The sequence below is a fragment of the Cryptotermes secundus genome, unplaced genomic scaffold (assembly GCF_002891405.2).
Source record: "Cryptotermes secundus unplaced genomic scaffold, Csec_1.0 scaffold150, whole genome shotgun sequence".
Classification (NCBI taxonomy): domain Eukaryota; kingdom Metazoa; phylum Arthropoda; class Insecta; order Blattodea; family Kalotermitidae; genus Cryptotermes; species Cryptotermes secundus.
In genome coordinates this window covers 254,197-281,872 of record NW_019729898.1, presented here as the reverse complement: position 1 = coordinate 281,872, position 27,676 = coordinate 254,197, and the positions used below count along the sequence as shown (strand labels likewise).

At 36.7% G+C, this 27,676-nt stretch overlaps 1 protein-coding gene across 3 annotated transcripts in view; it reads left to right on the top strand.

The window, feature by feature from the left end:
* The window catches only part of LOC111865718 (cyclin-dependent kinase 12), a 73,325-nt gene that overhangs the window by 44,990 nt on the left and 659 nt on the right, over positions 1–27,676 (top strand). For 2 of the 3 annotated variants that reach the window (XM_023853948.1, XM_023853949.1), the window contains exons 10-12: positions 4,032–4,488; positions 5,367–5,517; positions 7,130–11,827. In XM_023853948.1, coding sequence (XP_023709716.1) covers positions 4,032–4,488; positions 5,367–5,517; positions 7,130–7,815 — 1,294 coding nt within the window. In that variant the 3' untranslated portion in view covers positions 7,816–11,827. Of the gene's footprint in view, positions 1–4,031; positions 4,489–5,366; positions 5,518–7,129; positions 11,828–24,394; positions 24,485–27,676 lie in introns of those variants that run through there. The other variant, XM_023853950.1, reaches the window with a different exon arrangement.

Below are 27,676 nucleotides of genomic sequence, written 5' to 3'. Positions count from 1 at the left end.
ACAATTTATTAAGTCTCAAACATAAGAACAGAATAATACGGTATGCACCAAAATATTCAGTACTGAAACTCGCGCATCTCGAACGTGCATGTGCTTTTGTCGACGGGGAATAGCTCCAGCCGCACGTATTTCCAGTATTGAAAAGGAAGTTGTGTTGTGCAGTTGTTGGAAATGGGTCTCTTGAAAGAGGAAAAAGTATTCATAGTTGAGTATTATTTCTGCTCATATGGAAGTGATCCCCAGACAACCCTCTTCATTTGTTTTGAGCGGCCAGATGTTATCGTCCAGAAACCGCTACATAGTACATGTGTGACGATATGATGTGTCGTCTCAGCACACAGTATATTAGGCCCTTATTTCATTGAGGATGAGGAAGGCAATGCTCTTACCATCACCCAAGAACACTACAGCGACATGGTGATTGGGCCATTTCTTCAGGATTTGAGAAGGTTCTGTCATGCAAGGGGCCTTCACATGAATAGACAGTGGTATCAACAGGACATCTTTTCATTTCAGTGCTGTAATTTTTGGCGCATACTGTATGTTGCATGGTCTTTTCTTGAGTAATGTTACTCTATGTGCAATATGAATGCTGAACTGCAAAAGTTTTACTGATGTAGTAGTTCAGTAAATTCGTTCCCTCGGATAGTTGAATACGAACAATTCATATTTTCAAACATTGCATGGACTAATAAATTGTGACATCCAATTCGTTTAACGAACGCAGAACCCAACACTTAATGAACATTTTAAAAAATTAACATTAATGAATTTAACTATATTTATTACAAAAGTAATTATTTCAAGTTAAGAACATTCAACTTAAAAACACATTTCAAAGAACACATTATGTTTGCAAGTTGGGGTATGCCTTTAATAATATATAATTACCCAGAATGCTGTAGTTTATTATAAATTTGTAATGTAATAGTAGTTACATAAATCACATCAGAATGTGTCAGTTCCGATACTAGAAATGAATGCATAGAACATTAAACTCTACTACAAATTTATTATATATATAATAATAAGCCACATTAATATATATCAGTTGAAATATGTAGAACTAATATAAATGGGAATCATCATATCTTTATGAGAAAACCAGATCCCAGAAACATGTCATTATTAAGTCATTTTAATTTTTTGCCATCTTTTCAAAATACTGAAGAAGTACGCTGTAAGGGAGTAACATATGCTGAAAGTAAAGTACAAGGAAAGGTCATTTTACCATTCCATGTGTTTTATACACAGTGTAGGGGGCAAAAATGTAATCATACTAGATTTCTAAGTTAACCTGTATAGTACAGCCATCAGGCAAGAATTTTTTCTTTCCTGAAATATATGCTTGATACCTGTTGTAACTTCAGCATTGCAGTTGATGTGCTGTGTCTAAAACTCCTTTGAGCTTGCAGCATCATCATCATCATCATCATCAGTAGCAGCAGCAGATACTGATGTAGATCATTATGTCATCTTTAGTCATTTACTATATTCAACTTTCTACATACGCTGGGAAGCCAGAATTGCCATACTGCAGAATTGATTGATTTTTATAAGATTGCTATTTGAAGTATGACATACCCTCAGAGATGTTTAAGACTGGTTACTGCTTAATATTCAGTAGTACCCAATCTGTATGTTGCCTGGGTCTGACAATCCTGATGGAACCTTAGTTTGGTAGGACTTGCTCACAGCTGCACTCTTACCAATTTCTGCTACTTTGGAAATTAGGATTCAAATCAGTGTGCAAGCAAACTGTCATAGTTACCGATGTCAGTATCTGTACATTTGGCAGCAAAATTTAGACTGCAGAATAGGATTTCATGAAACAGCGGGAGTAGCCTCATCTGCTTTGAGACAAAGCATCGTCTGCAAATATTCAATTCTCGTTTCAGTTAATGAAAATGGTGTACTTAATATATTTGTAGTGATGGAAACATTTTCTCTTTTTTACTGGTGTTGAGTAATGTTACAGCTGGTACAATTGTTTTCCATTCATTTGACTACAGATACATTAATTAAATTGCATGTAATTGTGTTTTGTAAATTCATATGTGTTTTTCCATGCTCATTTTAAAGGAGATGGGTTAGGGTATGTTGACCAGTATATGGTTTGGGAATTGATGTCTGTGTTGTGTATTATGACTCGTGAAGGGCATAGCTTTTGGTATCTCAGCTTATTATATCTAAAATGTCTTATGCAATGCTAAATTTTTTCCATGACCATGTCCCACAAAATTGTTTCATTATGCATTGTTTTCTCTTGTAACCATCATATACATTGTACTTGAAAAATCATACAACCCAGTAATGATGAAATTTTATTTGTATGAAAATATTACAGTTATGATAGTAGCAGATGTTGAAAATGACAATGTTTGGTGATGCATATAGTAAAACTTTCCTTCATGTTTGGTGTAACACAGCAAGAATTTACTAAAGTAACTTTTTAACTTAATTTCTGAATATATTCTTTCATTTCTATGTGAGAGGGCTATTTTTGTTCAGTTCTATGTAAGAAAAAATCTCCAAGTTTTGTGTTGTTAAATATGGAGGTCTGGGAGATGCAACATCAACAGTGAATTCCTGCATTTCCATATTTTGGTTTGGGATGAGGTGTTGCTTCATCCTGCCGAAACCAGCAGTCTATTTCCTCAACTTACACAGAGAAAGGAATTGCCTGACCAGTTATTGGTAGTATTTGGCATTTACAGTTTCAGTCAGAAAAAGGGGATGAAGTAATTGCATACCAGTGTGGAACTCCACACCATACATACTCAGACTTCACCTTTTAGTGAGTGTAACAGATGGTCTTGAAAAAATGGATGTTCAGCTTTTTATCCTTGACTATTTTTGGTGAATTTGCATTTTTTGTGTTGAAACTTTTAATTTCTTGCTGAGGTGCACGCATAACAACTTATGCTTGAGATGTGCATAGAAACTTGTGCAAGTCTTCCTGTGAAGTGTTCATCGTCATTGCTAGATTTTAACTGTGACCAGACTGTGTCCAGTTGCTCCACAGTGTCCAGGCCAGCTCTGGGGCCTATCCAGCCTCCGCTGGGGGTGATTTACCCAGGGGTAATGCAACCGAGGCATGAAACTGGCCACTTAACTCCAGCTAGTGCTGAAATCAAGAATGGTGGAGCTGTACCTCCATTCCCCCATATGTCTTTATGGCTTAATACTTTAATGAAGCACAGGGGGGTCAGCTTTACCTTACCTTTAGTGTTGCTCCCACATTACAGGTTTGTGTGTCTGCCATGTTATTGACAGTTGCAGGAAACTAAAAAGTATGCAGTTGGAATGGCATATAATGGCATAACATCCATACCAAATTTCATGAAAATTGGTCTAAAATGAAGAGAGAGACAGCATGATTTTATAAGTCAACTTCTGTCCTTAAAGAAGGAAAGAAGGCTAAAACCTAAAAAGTAAAATGTTATGTGCACAGTTCCAGGTTAAGCTGTAAAACAAGTGGGATTTTTTCATACTAATCATACTTAGGAGACTGTTATACTAGAAATAAGTTATGGAGCTTTGTTTCTGAATTATTTTGAACTACAGGTTTAATTTTTCAGTTGGGTATTTTGTGACATGTAATTCTACTCAGGGTGTCAGATTTTTTTTTGTGAATATATTATATTTACAAATGTCACAAAATTTTATCAGCCAAATCGCATTTTGGTGAGAATTGGACCCTCTAGACTGCTGGTTTCTGTGAAGGTCAACATATATTTATATATTTCGATATATTATTGTCTGGGTGAATGTTGAAATTTTGTATTACTACAATTCTGCCCACAAATAAGACAAAGGAAAACACACCAGCTGGTTTGTAGGTTGAATCCAAGAGACAAGATCAGCATTTACAAATGGTAGACATAATCTTGTTGTTCTGAATGTTCTGCACCCATTAACTGCAAAAACTGTAATAAAGTTCTTTACCTTATTCCAAATTACATTTTGTAATCCTGTTACTTTAGTTACACACTGAGATTCGTACAAGCCATCTGTTCTTTTCTGTGCAGCTCATCAAAAGCTCTGAAGAAAGAAGCAGCAGGGTTTTCTTCTCGAGGACCTTGTGAAGATTCGTACAACCAAGCTATATATGCAGCAGCTATTGCTGTGTCTGGAGGTGGTGGAACCATGGGGCCTTCTCCAGCTCCGCCATCCTCTCCACCTCCTGGGGGACTTGTAGGAAGGCCCATCCCCAGAATAGGAACTTGTGAGTCATCTCTGACCCCTCCTAACAATCCTACGTCTAGAACTAGTGCTGGTATGCACATTACATCACCAAGTCATGCTGATGGCTCTCATACACCACCTGCTGGAATGGGACACATGTTGCCAGAAGATCTGATGGCGGCAGGGGGAGGTGGAGAATTAATGTCTTTACAGAGACAGCTTTCTGTGTTGTCACACTCTCTCGTTAATAATTTGCCAATCAGAGCAGAGCAGCTCTTGGCTCTTCGTAATGAGAATGAGGTAAGTTTTTGTACTCCTTTTATTTGTTTCAAAATTATTTTTGTGATCCTTAGAAGCTATTAAAATTACATGAGGTGTGCTGAGTCCTCAAAAAAATATGAAGAGAATTTGTGTTGCATCATAAAAAATAAACTGGTATCTTTTATTCTCCATTCCAAAATTTTGGTGAAGATTATGTAGCTACTTATTTAGAACTGTGTAGAGAATTGTTTGGAATCCCCTATTTATTCCGAAACAGGCAGCCAGTAGCTAACAGTTAAGTAATAGTTGAAACAGTTAAAACAGGATGTTTACCTAATCAACACAGCATCAGTCATGAAAGTTGACCTGGCATCTTAAATAAATAATACTGTTAACAACCCATGAACAGGGCAGTGGACTTACTTGTGCTTAGAATAATGAACCTCTCCACTTAGAGCAGTGTATAATGTTTTATGTTTAATTTGTAACTTGCAGTAAATATATTTGTTGAAACCTGGTAAGTAGCTAAATCTGTTGTCTGAAAGGCCTAGTGTGACATACTTAATTTATTATGGCTATTTCTTAATGTACTTGTCTGTTAGTCAACAGAGTGACTAGATATGCATATTTAGTTTGGTTTTGCATCAGAAAGTCAGATATCCTACGTGGAAGTTTGTGGTTTCCTTTAGTCACTCCAGACATTTTATAGATATTATCACTAAAGAAATAGTGACTGCTTAATTCTCTATCTTTCATGTTTACCATTCATAGATCCATAACAGTGTTTGACATGTCATTCATTAGTTTCAGAATTAACTCAGCTTTCTCTTGGCTTTTCTCATGTTTAAACTAGGATTATCACATTCATTTTGAGTATTAAATACGAAGAAGGAATGGGCTTTCTATGTGTCCTGTAGGCTGATCCCCGTACGCATCAGCTGATTGAAACACTGCATTTGGAATTGAGACAAGCAGCAGCACTTGCAGCAAACAAGTTTAATAGCACATCTTCTGTGGCATCAGTCCCCCACAAACTAGATCCTAAGCAGCATGTGTTCAATCCTGAAGGTATGTAACTCTGTAATAAGTTGGGATATTCACTATTTACAGGAATCTAGTAAACATAGATGTGCTCTTGTTTTCTTCTTTAGAAGTACAAAGAAGAGAGATGTTTGATTGTTCGTAAACTGTAGTCTTCCTTCCTTTGGTATCCTGTTGTTTCTTTATGCTGCAAGGAAGAAATTGGCTTGCATGCAGTCTTGTAGTGATGACAATTTACCATCTGTTTGCAGACCATTAGAGTTGATCCCTGTACTTCATAAAAGTTGTATTGGTAAATGGGTGATGGGTCTATGACATTCTGAGTTTCCATTTGACCTTTATGATCCAAAGTGCAAATGTTGTGTACATTACAAATCACTCACAGTATATTTTAATAGCCAGCTGTCATTTTTATAGGGGATAATGTATTCTTTATGCTGAAATAAAATTTTATGAAGTCCCCCAAAATCAGGTTATTTTACAAGAAAGAGAGGAGGGAGGAAGGGGGGGGGGGGGAAACCACACATGTTATTTTGGGGGGGGTTCCATACTGATATTCAGTCTGTTAATAGAACCAATAAACCTACAATCAAAATGCATCACAAATGAAACTTATTCAGATACTATACAACCTCTCTGTTATTTCACATGTTTTCCTAACACTGTCATATAAGATTTACATGTAGGCTTTGGAGTTCCTTTGGAAAAATGGAGGCAACATGCTTTCTGACATGTGAGGGTTACATCTGTAAACATTTCACTGTAGGGTTTGCCTTAAATGAAAGTCACACAGGTTGAGGTTGTGGCAGTGTCCTGGCAAAAAATCTTCTGGCTACCCCACCAAAATCCTATATGCAGTACTCTTCTCCCCCATTCATACTACATTCCCTGCCCATCTCATCCTTCTTGGCTTGATCATTCTAATTGTGTTTGGTGAGGAGTACAAGTCATGAAGCTCCTTATTATGCAGTTTCATCCAGTCTCCTATCAGTTCATCTGTCTTCAGTCCAAATATTCTCAGCACCCTGTTCTTGAACACCCTCAGCCTATGTTCATCCCTTCATGTAAGAGACAAAGTTTCACACCCATACAGAACCACAGGCAAAATTATAGTTCTGTATTCTCTTAATTTTTTATGTTTTTATACAGCAAACAAGAAGACAAAAGGTTCTGGGCTGAATGCTAACAAACTTTATCTGAGTTCAGTGTCAGTTGACATGATAACCTAAATTTATTAATTATTATTATTATTATTATTATTATTATTGATTATTAATTATTTTTTCAGTATATTTTATCATGTTCTGTCGTATAACAAGAAATTCAGGTGGTTGCTAAGTGGCAGACATGGTATACCCATGAAGCATTTATGTTACACAGAAATAAAATGTGTAACAAGCAAGCAAAAAAAAAATATGTATTTTGTGTAAATGACATATTTGTGTAAGTAAATTAATATCATGTTTTGAAGAGTTTTGTGTTCAAATTTAGGACAAAGTTTCTAAGTAGATTATGTTTAGTGTTCATATAATTAAATAAATTCAGATATGAATTTTTGTTTCATATATGTTTAAATGCCTCAAAATTGGAAGTAATTATTTTCACTGTATAATCATCAGGCAGTTACTGTTATTCACAGGAGGTAGTTCATGGGGGCAAGGCAACAAGATGGACACTTTTGATGCCTACATGGAGTATGCGGGTGACAATGCAGTGAGCAACAATACAGGACGTGCTAAGGAGTCCACATCTCTAGCAACTGATGGGGTCCGAGCAACTCTGGCATCTTTGTTCTCACGGCATGGTCTGTCAGGTGCTGCTGGCATACTTATGCAGCCACAAATCAAGGATTCAGGTACAGTACCAGCTCCACAATCTCGCACTCCACTCCTACACTCGGGTTACAGTGGTGATGTTAAAAGTGAGCAGAAGTCTCCAGATGCTCCAGAGGGACAACCAATCACAACAACTTATAACACCGTGGAACCTAGAATAGACATCGGGGATAGTAGTAATCCTGGTGATAATGTTTCACATAGTCCTCTTACGCCAGCTGATAGGGGTGGGTATCCTCCTGTAGTAGTGACAGGAATGTTTCCACGGGGCCATGGCAGAGGATGGGGTCCACCTCCTAGACACACGTTACTTCCCAACCCTTCTCATATACATCCTAACTTGCCTCCTCCCGTTGTGGAAAGTGTTCCTCCCATTTATACTCGTCCTCCACCCCCGATTCAGCATAGGCCAATGAATCCTTGGGGTGGGGGAAGAAGTGGTGGAAAGTTCAAACCTTGGAATGCTCAAGGACACTCTACAAATAGATAGTGAAGTGGCAGAACAAACTAGTGGGCATAAACTGAATCATTCTGATAAAACTATAATTTCTGTTGATCAACAGTTGAAGACCTTTGTGTCCTCAGGTTGCGTGCAGATCAGTGAAATGTGGACGAACATAATTCCTAACTATTACCAAATATTGCATTGTATATAGAGAAACATTTATTTCAGATGATAAATTGTTGGATATCATTACAATTGTCATATTATATGTTAGAAGTATGGTTCTTTCCCCTACCAACTACATGTTCTTACCAGCTGTTTTATGGTGGTAAATGAAATCTCCAAACATGCTCTGCAGATGTCAGCAAGATATTATCAAAGTTGAATGCTGGGGTCCCATTATTCTCCCCTTTTTTTAATGTACAAGTACTTCAGCTCTCCTCATGCAAAGATTCTTATGAGGAGAATGGAAAAAACAGGATACTGTGTATAGTTTATTGTTGGCTAATAATAATGTTGTAATTACAAATTGTACATTTTAAGAGTGCATGTATTGTGTAACTGGGGTGATCATTTTAGGTTTGGAAAGTACACTGAAATTTCGGCAGACAATAGGCTAGTGAATACTAACAGCATTTTGTTTTTATTCTTAGAATGCCTGTGTTTAGTTTGACCATGGTAAACAATATGCCTCTTGTTGTCAGTGTTGTAAATGGATACAGCATGTGATCACCTTTCACTGTAAGGACTGTACCATATCTCAAACATTGTAGCCAAATCTAATTTTTTGTTTTCATATAAAAACTTAGATATGGTATTTGCAAATCACATTATTTTAAGCCTGAAACACTCATTGGTAGTAGAATGAATATACCAACATCTTATAAATTATTATTCATCCTTAATGAAATAAATAGTATATTTAATAAATTTGTTATTTCTAGCACAAACATCTTATCTGAAAAGGGAATGGTTTTTATGACAAATGTTCCCTATATTTTGTCATGGACAATTAAGTGGCAGTCAATTCAACCATGCCTCTCCATATCAGAAAATAAAGTCAAAGCATACACCCAAAGACTCAAAATGGATGCAGGAATGTACATCTACGCACAAGACTTCTTGACCAGGACAGCTAACCCCTCATTATTATACCTGTGCATGTAATGTGAACGTGAAAATACATGTATAGGATTTGAGGTTCTCACAGCGGTGGTTATGAGGTGTTCTGTATTCTGGGATATAAGACCATGTAGACCAATGAAAATCAACCAACGTTGCAGAGGAAAATGTTGCCTCCATTTTCAGGATCAAAGAATTAGCAGAGCTAGCCACCTGCTTCACACTGGTTTCTTGCTTGGCTTTGACCCTGGAAATTTAGGTGACATGTTCCTCCAAAACATCAGCTGACTTTCATTGGATCACATGGCATTAAATCCCAGGAGATAGAACTCATTGCGAAAATGCATGTCAATTTTATGTGATTCGAAAATCATTTTTCTCTGGAGTAGGTTTGTATGAATAGGTCTTTCTATTTTGTTTTGTATATTAGATCATATAGCTATAGTTGCTGACATTTCCTTTTAATTGTCTGCTACTGATTATAAATTATCTATCCAGTATCTGTTTTGTCCTTGTAGCAATTTGTTCTTAGGAATGTAATATTCTTGACATATGCTACTGTCCTTGTGGAAGGCTCAGACTGAATGAAATCCAACACTTCCTGTAGCCTCATCACTGTTACCTGGGTCCAGTCAGACCTTCCAGGCTTAAAGAAGGAGCTGTTGCCATCCCAATATTGGTTTGGGGTATAGATACTTGCTTTACAGTGATTAGACAACTAATCGGCATTTTAGATTCCTGGAATTTGGGCTGTGGGTAAGCATCATATATACAGGACCACTCCAAGAAACAGCACCAGATTTACTTGAAATAGCAATATTTATTCAACTGGTGTAGCATTTTATAAATGTTATGTATTGCTGTTGGAAGTGGAATTATCCACCGTCAGGCGACTGGAGCCTTTCTTTTCTGGTTAAATTTGCGTAATCGGTACAGTTACTGGTATTGGAGGTTCTCGTGGTAGTGAATATTAAAATGATGGTCTTCTGAAATGTGATGCCGTGTAGTTTGGTAGGTAGGCACCAGTGTTTCAGAGGAACCTACTGCCTCCATCTTCATGGTAGAAGTGTAGGAATGACTCGTATGTCCTGAAGGTGAAGGCAGTGGCTTCTTCTGAAATGGTGGTACGTGTCTACCAGATTATGTGGAATCGTATCCAAGAACTCCATATTCTTAGTACAGATTTTGATTTTGTGTTATTTTTTGGGGGGCTAATATTGAATAATGTTTCAACAGACAAATATAGGTACCCAAACATTCTGGTACATTACAGCTGTAGAAGGTTATGATTCAAATTAAGTAGGATACTCTTGGTTGCCATCACAAATACAACAGTACATGTGCTGTCATACCTTGAGTATGAATGACATGAGAGTGGGAAGAACGTTTATATCCATGTGACAGTGGCAGTGTGTTTTGCTGCTCACTTTCTGAAAGCATTCATTTTTGTCACATGATAAAAATATCAAAATAAACAGTTTAAAATCAATAACAAATTTGTACAAATTTTTATGTGTAAGGAATAGACATTAGCACAATTGTCTTTCATGCCGTAAGTTCTTTAATAGCACTAAAGTTAGCAAAGTTTTCAAATATCCCAACTTCTTTTGTGAACACAACCCTCTTGTTTGAAAAGCTATACTGAGAATGAGAAGCATATGTGTGTATCACATGGGTCCTACAGAGGAATGAGTTTTGTAGAAAGTACCCATGTATTATGTCATAAGTCTGTAAGTTCTATGCCTAAAATTATATTTTTACATCATACTGTATTAGGGTATCTAGAAATAGGCTGCTAAATTGACAAGTGAGAAGGACTAGCCTAGTTATTTTGAAACATCTGTCAAATTAATAATGTCCGTACATTTTCAAAGCAGAGCAAGTGTATTGAATTGAATATATTTTTGTTTTCTTAGTTATGGCCCTTTGAGTTCATAGAAGTGAAGTGCTGTGCATACAGCTGAGTAAATTAAAGTAAATTAAATCTTGTATTATTTGAATGAAGGTAGACATTTATTTTTATGTGTGATATGTGGAGATTTGTCCAAGTGTTACACTTTCAGTGCAATACTTCATCACTTTCAGGCTAGTCCCTTACACATAATGTTGATTTGCCTAATCATAATATTTGCCACAATGATATGGCATCAGTAAATTTTTTTTGATACAAGCTCTTAAATCCCAAGATTTTTATATTCTCTGAATTTCAGTACTTATATTTATTGTGTCAGTTAAATTTAAATGTCCTTATACTGAGGTTGAACTCTTACAGTTACTTTCTCATGATAGTTTCAGATTTCTTTCGTATACCTGAACTTACACACTTAGTATATTGTCTCTTTAATATTTTCAGTTACATATAGTGGTATCATTCTTTAATGTGGAGGTATGTTGCCAGTATGTTAATTTAATGGTTTGTCTTGTTATAGTATGATAACATGACAGTAGTTGTTAGGAAATGTTTTTAGAAAGTGAATGACATAAACTACAGTACTGTGCCTTGTGCTGCAAATCCACATCTCTAAGCTAATACATAATCATGTTTTTTCTTCTCTGGTGCAAGGCATGGTAAATTGCCTTGGTGCTTTATAATTTAGAAACGGTCATAAAATGAAAGTTGATGTTCTCTGTGAGTTATACACAGTGTGGTGATGTACTGTTTCTTGAAGAAAAAAAGAGAAAACTGGAATGAACTTTTATTCATATATATGAATTTGCTAATGTAAGTGGAAAGTGGTGTGAGTATCGGTAAGAGAAGATCAGCACATTCCTCTACAAGTCCAACCCAAATAGTCTGGTCAGTATGGTATGAAGAGCAGGTGGGTTAGGGCTTTTTGACTCACCATGTTGCTGACAGGATGTTTGACTGACATGTGGTTATTCATCTCATTTTGGTGGAAATGATTAAAATAAAATGAAGGAGCACTTAACCAGAGTTGGAAATAATTATTGTGTAATATTATAGAAACAACAATCAACTCCTGATTATCTGAGCTCATGAAAGGGATAAGATGCAGAAATATATGAAAAAGCCAAATAATTAACCATTTCTAGGTCTGTACAAGTGATTTTTATTTCAACAAATATTCTATATCACTTTTTATTTTATTTTATTTTATGAATTCTTCAGACTTCCTTCTGCAGCAGTTCATATTTTCTTTGCTGCTTTAATATCACTGTACTTAAACCCCACTGACTCATGTAGTCTAGTGAAGTGTCATCACACTGTCCGCTTTGGTTATCCTATCTCCAGGTCTGCACATTGGGAAAAGGCAGCATAGTTCTGAGAATGATGATGGGGAACTGAAAGTATACTAAACTTTTCACATTTTCCCATGTGTCACATTGGATAATGATTTATTCAATGAACTTATTTTGTTTTATATTTATAAATTTATCTTCAATAATTTGTTTATTTAACAGCATTTAACAGTGGATCAGTGGCTTACCAGTCACTACAGTTTTCATCTTGTGGTTTTCAGGTGCATTTGCAGAACATGAGATGTTCTTTTACAGTTGGGCACTTACTTTCCTTTTCCGAAAGCAAGACCCTTCCGTTATAATCCAAACACATTGGTATATAAATTTGTTCAGGTTTCAGGCTTTCTTCTAGCGTGGAGTTCCTTTACTAGCTTATGTCTGCTGAACACAGCCTACCTGCCCCCTTCACTTCCATGTGACCCTCAGCCTGTGGTACACATTGTCACAGAGACATTTGGAAAGACTTACCTGCAGCACTGCCTTCTCCCATTCCTACTGTTGCCTCAAAAGCTTCATTCCCCCAAATCCAGGCATTGGTTATTTGGTGCAAGAAAAAGATGAAGGCATAGTTCACACATTTGTAAAATTGTGTGATTATGTACAAGAAATTAAAATGCCAAGTGACATGCAGTCCCTAGCCAAATGATCAGGAGTTGGCTGTACTACATCTTTCAGCTCACCAATATCCAGCCAGAGTTCATCTTTGTGGATGTTCCACTTCTGTCTCTTGATTTCAGAAAACTGTTATGTTTTCAGTAAATACTGTGTGATTGTTGTCCAGTAGCTCTGCAGTTAAGAATTATTTTTATATTCTGTACACATTTATCATAGTGACCTGGGAGAATTGCAACCATGGATCCATTAAGACCATACACACACCTATGAATAGGTTTTCCATGTAAATCTAATGCATGGGTAATGTAGCTCTCTACACTGCATTCTCAAGTGCAGTGATGTGAGACTTTAATGGGTAGTGTAAAATTTAAAAGCTGTACATAGCTGTAGGTGTGTGACATTACATTCTATACTCTGTGTACTTGTCCTATGTAGAAAGAATGACTATTTACATATATGCTCATTTAACTGAAGATTGGAATGATAAATGTTTAAGGAATTGTATGCAGGATATAGGTTTTACAGGATCTATCCTGCTTCCCAAGTGAGAATCCAGTGTGAAGAGCTGCATTTGTCAACACTTCCTCTCTCTTCCTTTACATGAGTGATCTTGAAAACAGAAAGTTATTTACTTTAGTGCTTGGTTTATGGATATTATGGTAATCTTACACTGTGTTAGTAGGTTATAGAACCTTCTGAAATAAAACTTTTTGGTTCCATTGTGTCTCTTCTCTTCATAGTAAGAGTCACTTAAGGATCTTTAGTTTCTTCTTAAAATATTTATTTACATGTTCAGTTATGAAATGAATTGTAACTTCCAGAAATGCTGTAATAATTTATAAGACTTTTGGCATAGTTTCCTTATTTCATAAGGTAAAGCAACTGGCAGAGATACAACGATTTGCATTGATCTTAATATGACCATCATGCTACTAGTGGCCACCCCCACGTTTGTACTTTCTAATTTCCAACTGCCTATTATATCAGCATAACAGTGGGCAAAATTCTGAGTGGGAGCAACATTGGCATCATTTAATAATGGATCCTAAAAAATTGTATGGAAAATAGATCTTTGAAAAATATGTGATGTTAATTAAGATAAATAGTTTGAAGAGTATGGATCAACAATTTGGCAGCTGTACAAAATTTATATTCAGCAAATTGTGTGAGTGGAATAACTGATGAATCATTGGAGCTAGGCATATGAAGGTTTGTGTGGAACTAAATGATAAACATTAATTCAGATTATGTGTGAACTATGTGCAAAGCCTCAGCCAGACAACGGGAAAACGCCTTGCTTTCTTGTTGCCTAGTCGCCGTGTTTACAGGTGTCGCTGGGCAACACTGTCAAGAGTTGTTTACTGCTGCATAGCAACCGCGGCATCCCCCGCCACGTCACCGCGGGGGAGGGGGGGGGCGGAGGGTTGACTGGCCTGTTACCGTAGTAGCGACAGCACCTGATGTTGTTACGTCACCGCTGGCGGGGAGGGGATGTCCTCCATAGTGCAATACATTACAATATTAAAACTTAACAAATATGGTGATAATGTAAATGTTTATGGTTAGGTTGGAAAAGTTGAACTTTGTTGGAAGCTGTACTATTGGAAATTATGCACAGATGTGGGTCACAGAATAGTATTATTAATCTGTAATTCTTGCTAGTAACTGAATTATTTTAATCAAAGTATGTGTAAGTTCTTCCCAGAACTCCTTGATTCTAAAGGGTATGGTCAGAGGCTGTAGTCTCTGAACTTGAATGTACAGAATTTTGTTATATGCAGAAATTAGCATTTCATGCTTTACACAAAAGTGAATAGTCTTTCTTTTAAGGACTGTGAACTTACTGGTTTGGAGTTGAACTTTGTTTCTTATTCAGGGGGGAGTATACCCATGGAAGGTTCAATTTTATCTTACTGTCCTTTCTTAGGAGATTATAATTCTGTCTACATACATCCCCCCCCCCTTTAACTTTGCAACCACATAACTGATTGTCATGAATATTGGTATGGACATTATGAGGTCACCCTAACCTTTTATGTTTCAGTTTTGTACAATCAATAACAGCATGGTGGATATGTAAACTTAAGAAATGTTTGAAAAGTATGCTGCTTTTCATGAGGTACAGTCTTTGTATAGTGTAAAATAAGGTGGCAGTGGTTCAGAACTTTCAGTTTGATGGAAAACCATTGGAGTTAAACTCTGAAAAATTTTCTGTGGAGATACATTATAAACAGACCCATTAACTGTGTAGGAAAAACTGTAAACTGATAATTGCATACATGGAGAAGGTGCAGTAGTTTGAAGTTATATCCAGTTAATTTAATGTGGACACAGTATGTTTAAATAGCAAATTCTTCCCAAATAATGGTAACATCATCATCATACTTTCAAATGTTTGCAGTTGCAAGTAATAATAAAAGAATATAATGGCCTGAGTGAGACCAGGATATTCACTTCCATTCAGTATTGTGGACATGTTGGCCACCCTGTGTCATATGGTACACAGCCCACATGAACAGATTGTTTCCCAATCCAGAATCATTTGACCACTAATAGTATGGCTAATGCCAAAAGAGACATTTCAAAGACTATAAGAGAGACATAGGAAGAGAGGATATTCTGGTGCTGACAGTGTCTTCTATCAGAGAAATGGAGGGTCCACTGCCTGCCAAGATGGATGAAGCACAAGAAGTGGCAGCTGTTAGAGGACAGAGCTGTGGCCATTTATAACAAACGCAAGGTTGATGTTGACCATAACATCTGGGAACTGCTAAATTACAGCTCATGTCATTGTCAGGTGAAATGCTAGAAGAGATTCATGCAAGCCATTTTGAACCAGCATCTACAGTTGAACATAGGAGGAATCATAAGGATGTGCATATATCATTGCAGTGAAAACAACAGAACTTCAACATAATGTTGAAGCACAGCTGGGCCTTTTGCAGGAAGGTGACTGTTTAGTAATGGCAACCAACCTCCCTTTGACTCCTGGCTGTGTAGGACATAGAGGCCATTCTTCTATTGTGTGCATCTAAAGAACAGGAACTGGTGCTGTTGAAGATACGCACTAGTTTGTTAAGTGCAATGTCAGACTGTGCACTGGAATGCCTAGAGACATTCAACAAATAAATATTTTAACAATGAATCTGTACATTCTAAAAATTATGGTGATGAAGTTCAAATAGATTGATGTAGCTGTAACACTCAGAATTTGTGTTTGGGCAGTGTTCGATTCAAATTTTGACCAAGGCACAGGCAATCCGGGCAGGTCTGTGGTTTTCCTCAGTCCCTCCAGGCAGATGTCAGTACAGTCACCTTGACTGGGCTATTTCCACTTCCACATCCTGTCCAATTCATTATTGACCAGTCATCATACCATTCAACTCTATGGAGCATGAGATATTGACACTGCCATAAAATAGAAAAAAATAATATAACGCTGTCAAAATGGGAATGGAAGTAAACAGGACGTGTAGGATTTGGCACACCTGAACATTGAGCGAACAGCCATGGATTTTTAGTTATTGAACTGTGGTGGACTGACTTCACAAATACCCTACATATATTTGGGGATCTGAAACAGGTAAGTTGTAACTGCATTGAACAGCCTATAGAAAGTATTGACGTGATTGTGATAAATCACACTAAAGAATTCAAATGTGGAAAATACTGGGTAATTTGTAAGTCCCTCTGGAAACCCCTACAATAATGTATAATCACAGTACCCCTTGTTGACATGTATTTGCTCTACAGAGTGATTCTAAATTATTGTCGGGGTTTCTGGCGGGACTTGCCGATTATCCTATATACATTCCAGATTGATGGCAGGAATTTCATTTATCTTCTTGGGCCTAGAGTTCTTGGCCGAATCTATAAAACACTAATCAATATTAAATACTGCGAGAAATATTTTATTGCAAAATTTTGCATTTGATTTTTCCACTTGATGCAAAATAATTATGAATTAAATCAAAACTACCCTAATTCTACTCTGATTATAGGGGCCTGAAATTGTTTTTATATCTTAAATTCTGGAATGATATTGGAAGTTATTAATGAATGCTTAATCTGTGTACTGTTGCCATGGTGTCATGATGCTATTTATCCCAACCTATCAATGTAATATTCATTAAAAGTACAACACATTTTAGAATTGCAACATTTTATGAAAAACAAACATAGTTCATTGAGGCACTGCTACAAGCTGGAAGGTCGCGGGTTTGAATCCCAATGAGGTCATTGGATTTTTTTCAATTGACCTAATCCTTCTGGCTGCACTATGGCCCTGGGGTCAACTCAGCCTCTAACAGAAATGAGTACCAGGAATTAATTAAATAATTTTCTTGATGAGTAAAGTGCCGCTGGCGCGTAAGGTTGATAACCTTACTGCCATCTTTGAGCCGATTGTCTAGATAATGTGGGACCCTCAACGTCTCACAACCCTATGGGCCTTCATGGTCTGTTACAGGGATAGCTTTACTTACTTTAACATTAAATCAGTTGTTTCATAATTCTTAACCATATTTCATCAGATGGTGTTCAGGCTATGAGCTTCTCCTTTTAGGACCTTTAAATGTCTCTGATCATATTTATGTTCTTAAAATTTTCTCTCTGTTTACCACTCAACATGACTGTTTTTCATTATCAGTGAATTCAATTTTCCACTGATCTTGATTCAGTCCTCTGGAATGCAACAGTAAGATCATATCATGATACAAACCGATTAACAGTGAAATAAACATTTTAAATACTGATGACATGGTAATAATTTATACATGCTTAATGTAGTGGAAGTCTCACTGGAGGAAATTTTTCTGATCAGATGAAACTGAGCAGTACAGTGAGATTAGTATTCACTGTTCAATAGCTATTTTGGTTCTGCATCTAACTTGATTGCTGATACAGTTTGTCACACATCAGGGGAAGAAGAGATATTGTAATGTTAGATTGAATAGCATTCTTTCTCCTACCATATCAATGGCTCAAAGTAGGTTCGACAGTTCATCTTATTCAAAATCATCAATTTGCTCTCAGTCCTCCCAGAAAAGACTGGAATGTTACACAGAGTTTCCCAGTTTTCAGATGGTAACTGATGACACATTAGACATCATGTTCCATACTAGTTGAGGCTAAATATCACTTCCAAGTGCTTAGAGGGATACCACACATTTCATATTAAAGGAAGAGCTCAATCTTCACAGTTCCAAGAAATTTTGGAGATGAATTAAGAATACAATTAAGTGACTTAACAGCACTATGTGGATCCTCCATTCTTACTTTTACAGTTGAGTGCTTGCCAGCAGCAAGTGGCCCATAACAGGTGCACATTGAAAGTATACATAACCAAAGCTAAACTCTGGCTAGAACTAGAACTATACTAAAATTTAATACTGTATTATTATTATTACTACTATTATTGAACTAGTTTGATGAAAAGCATTGTTTTTAAATGAGTAGACTGTAGGGTATCGCTTGATTGTATGGGAACCCTTTTATTAATCAAAACATACATGAAATACATGAAGCAAGTCCACAAAGGCCAAATGTGAAAGTAATTCATATGCAGTAATCATTACTGTGCCAATCGCAGTGCCTCTGCGGTCTGTCTGAAATTAAGAAACTGAAGTGAAATGAAGCATTTCATGGATGCCCTGTGCTCCAAGTGGGAGCAACAGGAATAACCATAGATTGATAGAATTATTACTCTAATTGTGAATGTGTGTTCTTAAAATTATTTTATTAATCTGGAAATAATATTGCTGAAGGTCTCTCTTATGGGATTTCATCTTCAGTATTAAAGTTTAAAGGAGGAAATGTCAAATTTTAAAACAACTCTCTTGGCACCCATGACACAACCATGAATTCATCTTTCTTATTTCCAAATGTTATGGTCTTGTAGGTAAACATATGGGAATTTGTCATCGGTGATGCAATAAATTTCTGATTAATTTGCAATTAATTGTAAAAATGAATATGCTAGCAATTTTAAGTCCTGATGTCTTCTAAATGTTGAAAATGCTTCTTTGTAATTATTTGCATTTCATCAACATAGTATACTGTCTTTAATTCTTGCAGCAAAATGTAATATATATAGACCAAAAAGCTCCTTTTTATATGATTTCATGTAGGTGTAAGACCTTATGAGCTACAGCTTCAAAATTGCTTCTTGCTATAGAAAGCTCTGTTTCCAATATTTAAATTGTGTTTTATTGAAGCTGTTCAATGTTAATGGTGATATTTATTTCAATTTTGATTTCATACCCATCATATACAATTATGTGCCCACTGTTTGTGTACAAGTATTCACTTATGCCTTTTAAGACAGTTCCAGAGTACAGTAAGGCCCAAAATTCTGTACATTTTTAAACATATCAGTTCTAGAAAAATTATTAATCAGTAAATGTTGCATGTGTTTAAATCTTGGCACGGTCCTTTGGGACTTATTGTTATACATTCCAGTCTTCTGAATAAGTTGAAAAATGACAAAGTAGCTTGTTCTCACCACTTTGTTACATGCAAAGTAACTGAAGTGTTTTATTCTCAATATTTGATACCAGGTACTCAAAAATAAATGTTAGATTATTTTATTTTCTAAATTATTAGTTGGATTGAGAAGTGGAAGGAAGACAAAAATGTTTATTTTACTTGCCTAATCCATAAATTGTAAGCAGATTGTTGAAGTTGTAAAAGAATAGGGAGGTATCTCAGACATAACCTCAAAATGAACCTGACTTCTAAATCACAACAGACAAGAATAAGAGAGAGAAGAAAATGTTAATTTTAATATTATTGCCGAAGATATAGGCAAATTATTAAATTTATAACAGTCACAGATTGCCTCAAAAACATATTACAAAGAAACATTGCTAACTCTTAGCACCTGTCACCCAGACATTGTGTGTTGCTGAATTAGTCACAGCATGACCTGTAGATATGTTTATAGAAACATAATTTAAGCCATAAGTCAGTGGATCTTCATTGCTTTAAATTAAACATTTAAGGGGATCTCAATTGTAAAGGGGTGTGAGATGTAAATAAGGTTGTGGGAATAACTATCAACTACTTTCCTGACATTACACAGACCACATAGAAAATGACACATCCAACAACCTTCAGTTTTTGCATGTGTATTCATTGCTGTGATAATATTTTCACCAAACTATTGCCTAGCAACAATAGTGCGGCACACACATAGACACAGAATGATGGGAGGGATTTATGAAGTGTGCCATTGAGATGGGCTCAGGTGCCATGATACTTCTGCCAAGTTTCATAAAGATTGGTTCAGCCATTGAATGGTTCACAGGGGGTGAAGAATACAGAGAGACAGCATGGTGATTGCATGAGTCTACTTTTATTTTTTTAAAATAAGGAAGTTAGGCTAAAAAGGAAGGTATTATGAATCAGTTACAAGTACAGTTGTTTGTTTGGGTGACTGCAAACAAGCTTTGAATTAGATGGAGNGGGGGGTTACTGTACCAAATTTCGGAACTCTACATTAAATGGTGTTAAAATATTTTGTATATAGTGATTAGGGTACCTGCTGAGCTACTGGAGAGTCAAAAAAGTATGGAGGTGAGGTGGCCTTTTTGTGGTGTGGCATGTGTATTTATTGCAAGAAAAGATTATGCACTTTCTTCACAGATTATTACAGAGGGACTGATATGATCATATCAGAAGAAAAATATACTAGACTTATGTAATTTTCATTACTCATAAGTATATCTGTCCATTATAATGCTAGATTGATGTTATGCAGCATTTCATAATGGCAGTATTACACATTTGGTAGGGACAACAGTTTTGTAATACATAATTTATAGTCATAACTTCCATGATATTTCTAGTCAACTCTTCTGTACATTTCTGACCTGTCTGGTCAACTTTAAAAACTCACATTCAGAAGTTCAGAAATGCTGTAGAAGTTGTTTAGTAACAAGTATGCAGCATGTTGAGGGCTGATATAATACACATTTATTTAACAAGATTTGACTGCCACTCGTTTCATTTTGGTGAACCTACAATGCTTGATAAATTGGAGGTTGCTAATATTGTGTATAGATTGGCTTAAGCATCTATAATAATGACATATTCCAATAAAAATCAAGTTTAATATTAAAAATGCATATTTAGCTTAAAACAAATCATCCATGATATGTATACAGTTGCCATCTTGTAGTTCACTCAATTTCACCTGTTACTTCACGACATGTTTCGGCAACATAGTGCCATCATCAGGTGCCCTAATTACGCTAATCTATTTCATTGCTTGCCTTTATAAAATTATTTAAAAAGTGCGTATTTGTCAACTATAATAAATTTACACACACTGAAACTTGTTAAGATTATTCATCTTATGTGTCATAATTAAAACTTGTGTGTGGTTCTTCCACTATGGGGGTAAATAATAGATGGTATGTTTTATGAAATGAACGCTGTTTAATTCAAATTTCTGTCCACACAGCAGAATAAAGACTGGAAGTGAACTTCACCAAGTTTTGGTTATAAGAATATTAAAATGTAACATCAGTTTATAGGTATATACACCACTGCCATAGGGACTGTGCTGTTAAGAAGTGTACAAAACCTGACCCGTTGTTTTGAAATTTAACATCTTAAATTTCAACCTCACTAATTACCCCAGCATTCCTCGCATCTCTAACCTAGCATACTGCATGTATAAGAACAATTATTATTATTATTATTATTATTATTATTATTACTATATTCTGTTGTCAGACAATTGTTTGAGTGATTACATCTTCAGTCAATGACACAATTTAGCCAGAACTGGCAGTGAAGAAAACCCATGAAGTAAATATAGTGGAATTTATTTCTCATGATTGGGGGTGGGGGGTTAGAAAATACATTTAATTACATGAGTATATTTAATGTGTGTGTGTGTGTGTGTGTACATATATATATAATTTTTGGTGTGTTTTCTGTTCATGGTGCCATATTCAACTGATCTTGTTTTTTCCTCTAACATTAATTTTGCTGCCAGTGATTCAGATTGAATTACTCTAGCCCCTTTTCTTCTTCTGTAACTTGCTAAGTTTGTTTAACTGAGTTTTGCTTTATATTACATTTTTGTGGTCACATGACTATTACTTTTGAAAGGACTGTAAGCATTTTATAATGAACTTTGTTTCAAGTTTTGAATTATCTGTGAATTTTGGAATAATAATTATTTCTTTGTACTCACTTTCTCAGCTCTTAAACCAGTATTTAACACAGTAAATGTATGAATTAATTGATAAAAAGATCAATATCTAAGAACTTTGTCCAGATATCGTGCAGTTTAAAGCATGCAATTATATGTTTGAAAGAAAGTTAGAAGTAGTTAAATTTAGTAAGTAATTTTTCCTGATGCTGCCATCTTCATTATTCCCCATTTCTTTGGTGTTTAATTCATTTTATTCTTTCTGATCCATAAATGTTCACTTTTAAGGATGGTCTATGATAGTTGCAGGATTAAGTCAGGCTTTTGTAACTTTGATATTCTTCAATGAATTATGAGGATTTTCTTTTTAAATTTATTGTTGTTTGAGGTTTTGTTGATACCCATATGATTGTAGATAGGTGGAAAAATTAAATGTTAAGTACTGATTTAAATTTCACTTAGTGGGGGGTGGAGTCCAGCTGGGTCCACTTGGTACGGCAGCCACTGATTGGCCTATTGTACTTGCCCCCGGGTGATTATGATGATGGAGAATTTGGTGGAATGAAGATTGGCAGGGGACACTGAAGTACTTGGAGAAAACCCACCCCACCACAAATCCCACTTGACCAGACCTGGGATCGAATCTGGGCCGCCACGGTGGGAAAATGCGGTCTCTTACTTTGATGGAAGAACATAAATTGTAGGTGCTGGATAACACAACCTAAGAAGGATGAAATGAGTGAATAATTTAGGATATTTTGTAGTGAAGAACTCAGAACTGTGCAGGTTCCTAGTCCCACAAGGGTAGTGAAATGTGGAAGGCATCAGGGGGCTGGTCTGTGACTAGGGTGAGGCAAACAAGGAAGCAAACATAAGAGAAAAGCTAAAAACTTTTAAACTGAATAGGAGAATAGGAAATATAAAACACAACTGGTTTCATTATACCAGTTACAGAGCATTTTTGTGATAGTGTATTACACACGGAATTACTAAGTTTCTTGACCTCATGCGTCATCCTATATTCTAAAAGAATACTATGTTTCAAAAACTGGATCCAGTGACTGAGGTTAGCTCTTTCTAACAGACAAATTGAATAGGTGCCTCCATATCTTTTTGCCCGAGGATGAGAATGGACCCAGTTTCTGAGATGTTTTCTTTTAGAATCTGAGATAGTTGATAGAGTCCAGAATTTCAGTAATACCAAGTGGATTGATCACATTCAAAGAATGGAAAATGAAACTTATGTAAAATAAATTTAAGAAAAACCAAAAAGGAGAAATGAAGAGGTGGATAAATCGGTTATAAATGTGTGGTGGTGGGGCAAGTTAAGGGACCTAATTTTTGATGCTGATGAAGAAACTTTCTTATGGTCAATAAAATGAGTGTTGTCGTATATGGGTTAAGCCCTCATTACTTTGAGCGCTAGACACTGGGAACTTGTCACACTTGAAGAAATAGAGTACTTAAAATTAAGCGCTTCCTGAAAATGCAAAAATATTCCAATACGTTACTTAGAAAGAAATGATAATGAATTTGATTAAATTTTGTATCTGGTCTGTTCTTGGTTTGTCCCGCCCTTCTAACGTTATTTTGCAGAAATTATGGACCAAAATTTACAGCACCTAAGCATATCTATTAATATGTTATACAAGTAGTCCTATTTGGTGAGAAATAATGTATTGACAATCGTCAGTATAATCAATGAAACTGCATTTTCAGTTTCTCTGTTGTAATTTTGAAATCTGCACGTTGCGCAACCCTGCGCTGCTTGTTAATCAACGGTTTAGCGTGCTAGAAACAGAATGATGTGAAAAGGTAATGGCGTCCACGGGTGTTGCGGCAGTACTGCATAACTGTATAACATAACGCATGTATATCAGATTACGCCGTGGTAATCACTTTAAATGCCATTAGCAGATGTAGGGAAATACCTACTGAAAAATAAAAGTTTAAGCATAGTCACTAGTGTATGTATTTAGCTTAACGCTGTTGGCAGTAGTTGATTTCGAAGTAGCAGCGAACTGGGAAGAAAGTGGTTCACTTTTAAATTTATGTTTCAAATTCAGTCATTTTAGAACTGCTTTTACTGAGGTGGTGATCGAACCCCATGAAGCCCAATGTGCACACGTAGTTCTGTAAAGCAAGTGTAGCGATACAAGTACGTTTGTGTTTTCTTTTGTACATAATTGCATGTTCAGTTCATTTTAGTCATGGAACTTCCAGTTAGTCGCAAAACTCTAAGTAGATGTACTCCTGACATTAACGGGCGAAGGTAAATGTACTGTTTCGCCTGTTACCTAATTAAGATGTGTAAAATTAAGATTTGTGTCACAGGCATATGCATTACATTAATGTAAACCAGGAAGAATGATGAATAAATGCCAATATTTACGTGTAATTTGCTAGATTAGGTTAATGGTTTATATTTACATAAATAATACAGTAAATATTTCGAAATTCCAGTTGGTCGACCGAGGCGAGGTCTGAAGGGCGAAAATTTTGCTAGTGACCTGTTACTGAAAGTTGCTCCATACCTCTGGTCAGATGAATTTGGTGAGTACATTTGGTCTTTGGCAGTACGAATCATAATCAACGGCCAAAGATTTGTGAAACAGCTTATCTATGTATAGTCTAACATAATGGTTCGTAGTTAGAAAGTCGAAGCAATGGCTGATGTAATTTTGATATTTTATGGAGGATTAAGGATTGTGAATGGTGGATCGGGAAGGATGAGGGAAGAAAATTACGGTCATATCGGTAATACCACCAGATATTCGCCAGATCGAATCGCTAATAAACCAAAGCACCCATCGCCGACTGGGATTAAAACAGCCGGGTTATGAAGTTTGCCATTTACCTCTGTTTAGTGCCGCGGTGGGGTATGCGCGGGGCAATGCCAGCACTCTCCCCATACATCTTCCTTGCTTAATAAGCCATACGGACATTTTTATCTTACTTTATCGATCGATCTGGATATGACACACTCTACCTTTCATATACGAAGCTACACAGTAATGTTCGGTAGTCTCGAATCTGCCAGCTGTTCATGCGTTTGTGATTTTTTAGAACACCAACGACGGTCAACAGTGGGTTGCCCAGTACCATTCGATTTCGTTTCCAAGGTAACGTAGTCTAGGTCAATCGTATGCTAGGTCTGCGTCGATTGGGCGGTGGTCTGATGGCTCCCAGAGCCGTCCTGCAGTGAAACGTGGTCATGAGTCCCGTGGGGCTCGGAACCAAAAATTACTGTGCTGACGAGAACCAGCAGCCATTTAGCAGTATAAAAGTAGATAAAACAATGGGCTCATATTTGATACCATGGGTGTGTGTATGTACGTACGTACTTGTCAGAGGAGCAGTCAGACCGAACCCAGATGCATATGCATGATCGTTTTGTTAATTTGTTTAAATTCCCATCATTGAACGCAAACAGTGCTGAGCGACTCGACGGAAATTCACATCCAGCGAAATAACTGGTACGTTACTTTGTGTATAACTATATGTAGTCCCGAAAGAAGCCGCACCCCAACATATAGCTTTCCGCGTGATAGCGATAAGGATGGAGAAACGTTTCCTGTAGCCCTCGTTTACGGATAATTGAGAGCTTGACGGCTTACAAGCAGAGATGTAGTTCGCATTGCGTCGTCGAAATCAGGACTCAACATTCAAAACGGAAAGAACTTCCTGGCAGCAAGACGATCACTTAATTTTTATTATCGCACTTCCTGTTTCCAATACATGAGTAATATTCGTATTAGTAAAAAAAAAAAAGTAAAGTTGTCCCCGTGCTTAACTAATTAAACACTACGCCATGAAGACGTATGGGGGAGTGGATGTATAGCTCCAGGTATTCTTAACTTCGGCACTAGGTGGAGGTGGATGGTCACCTTCACGCTTCGGGCGCTTTACCTCCGGTGAAAGAACCCCCGGTACCCATTAAATAGGTTGTGTGGGCCCCAGAGCCAATCTAAATGACTTAGAGAGGAGAAAAATCTTTCCCCCACTGGGACTCGAACTTCTATCCCTCGGTCGTCCAGTCCGTAGCCAGCCTTTCTGATTTTTCAGTACACATTTCAGCTCCTTTCTATGTCCCCTCTACTGACTGCATTAAGGGACACGTAGAACAAAGAAATGAAAAACAGCCTTTCCGTTTTACAATTGAACGTGCGCACCGGTACTTAAAATTTTGAGAGCAAACCCTGCATAGCAGTTACACCAGACATGCGCAGTCAGTGGAAGGTTAAGTTCAGTTCAGTCTTTCGAGTGCATGTTGCTAGGCTACGAGATAATATCCGTTATATCGCGACAAAGGTCGCAACGGTGACCTACATATGGCCTTGTCTGGGTGATCGTGACCTTGTTAACAGCGTTAAAAAGAATATTTCAAGGCAAATAGGCCTATCCCAAAGAGAGGCTTCATAGGAATTGTCTTTGTCTATCACATAACTATATTTTTTTTGTTTCCTGTTTGACTATTTCGTTTAGTCGTATATGCTTTATGAGCAAATAGTATTATTTGAACTAAAATGCGGAAAATGAACTAATTAAGCACTAGGTCATCAAAACATATGGGGGAATGAATGTATAGACACGTTTTCTTCACCTCGGCACTAGTTTGAGGATAGTGGTCAGCTTCACGCCCCTGTCGCTTTACCCCCGGTACCTATTGGGTAGGAGTAGGAGGCTGTGTGGACCCCAGAGCTGACCTGCGCGACCCTACCGGGACTAGAACTCCAAACCGTCGGTCGTCCAGCGTGTAGCCAGTAACTATACCGGCTGCGCTATCCCGGCTCTTAATGTATAGATAATATTAACGAAAATTTCTAGTGCATTTTAAAGGAAAATAAGTGCCAAGAATAACTGGCAAATACAGTTTCATCATATTGATGAAAGATATGTAGTTTTCTCAATGTTCCCCTGGCGCGCGCCTGCGTGTATGCTTGTAACAAATTGTGGTGTTCGAGAAATTCGTTTGCCCGCATTTCTGAAGAGCTGACATCCCTGATCTATACCTGGTCGGGGGCAGGCAGCGCAAGAGTTGCCTGAAGCTAGCTAATGTCTAGTGTTAGCACCGTCAGCGTAATTCAAATGCGATCAGTATGATTTTATGAAGTTTCATGTTATGTTTTTGTGACCTAATTTTTATCCACGAATTTTAATGTATATCCCTCCTTCACGTTAGATATAAACCAAGTTTGGGATAAACTTGATGTGACCCACAACCTAGGTTATCCGTACATTGTGCAAAATGTTACCGTTCATAGGACATTTCCTCCGAATTGATACTTTTTAAATTATGTAAACATTTATCAATCCGAACTTCGTCGAATGAAAAGCGTTCTGTCTGTGTGTAACGTGCGTTTGTCACATGTATAAAAGAATGTACATACTTATAATGTTTCACATTTTGGTCAGTAACATTTTATTGTCGTTCGAACATATACTCGGCCTATATATGAGTATGGCCAGAATTTTCATACACAAACTGTAATCGTGTGTTTCTGTTTCTTATTATGACAGGATATGGAAGCTAATATTGTGAATATCATGTCCGTATTTTCTTAAACCCGAAAATGGATCACTTTGATAATGAAGTTCGCTAATATTAAGCAGCCTCTACCCACTTCCTATCGTCCAAACACAAAAAGGAAGTACGAAGCTAGAAAGCTAAAATTATCTCAAGACGTAATTAAGCACTACGCCATTAGGACGTATGAGAGAGTGAAGATACACTCGTCACTAAGT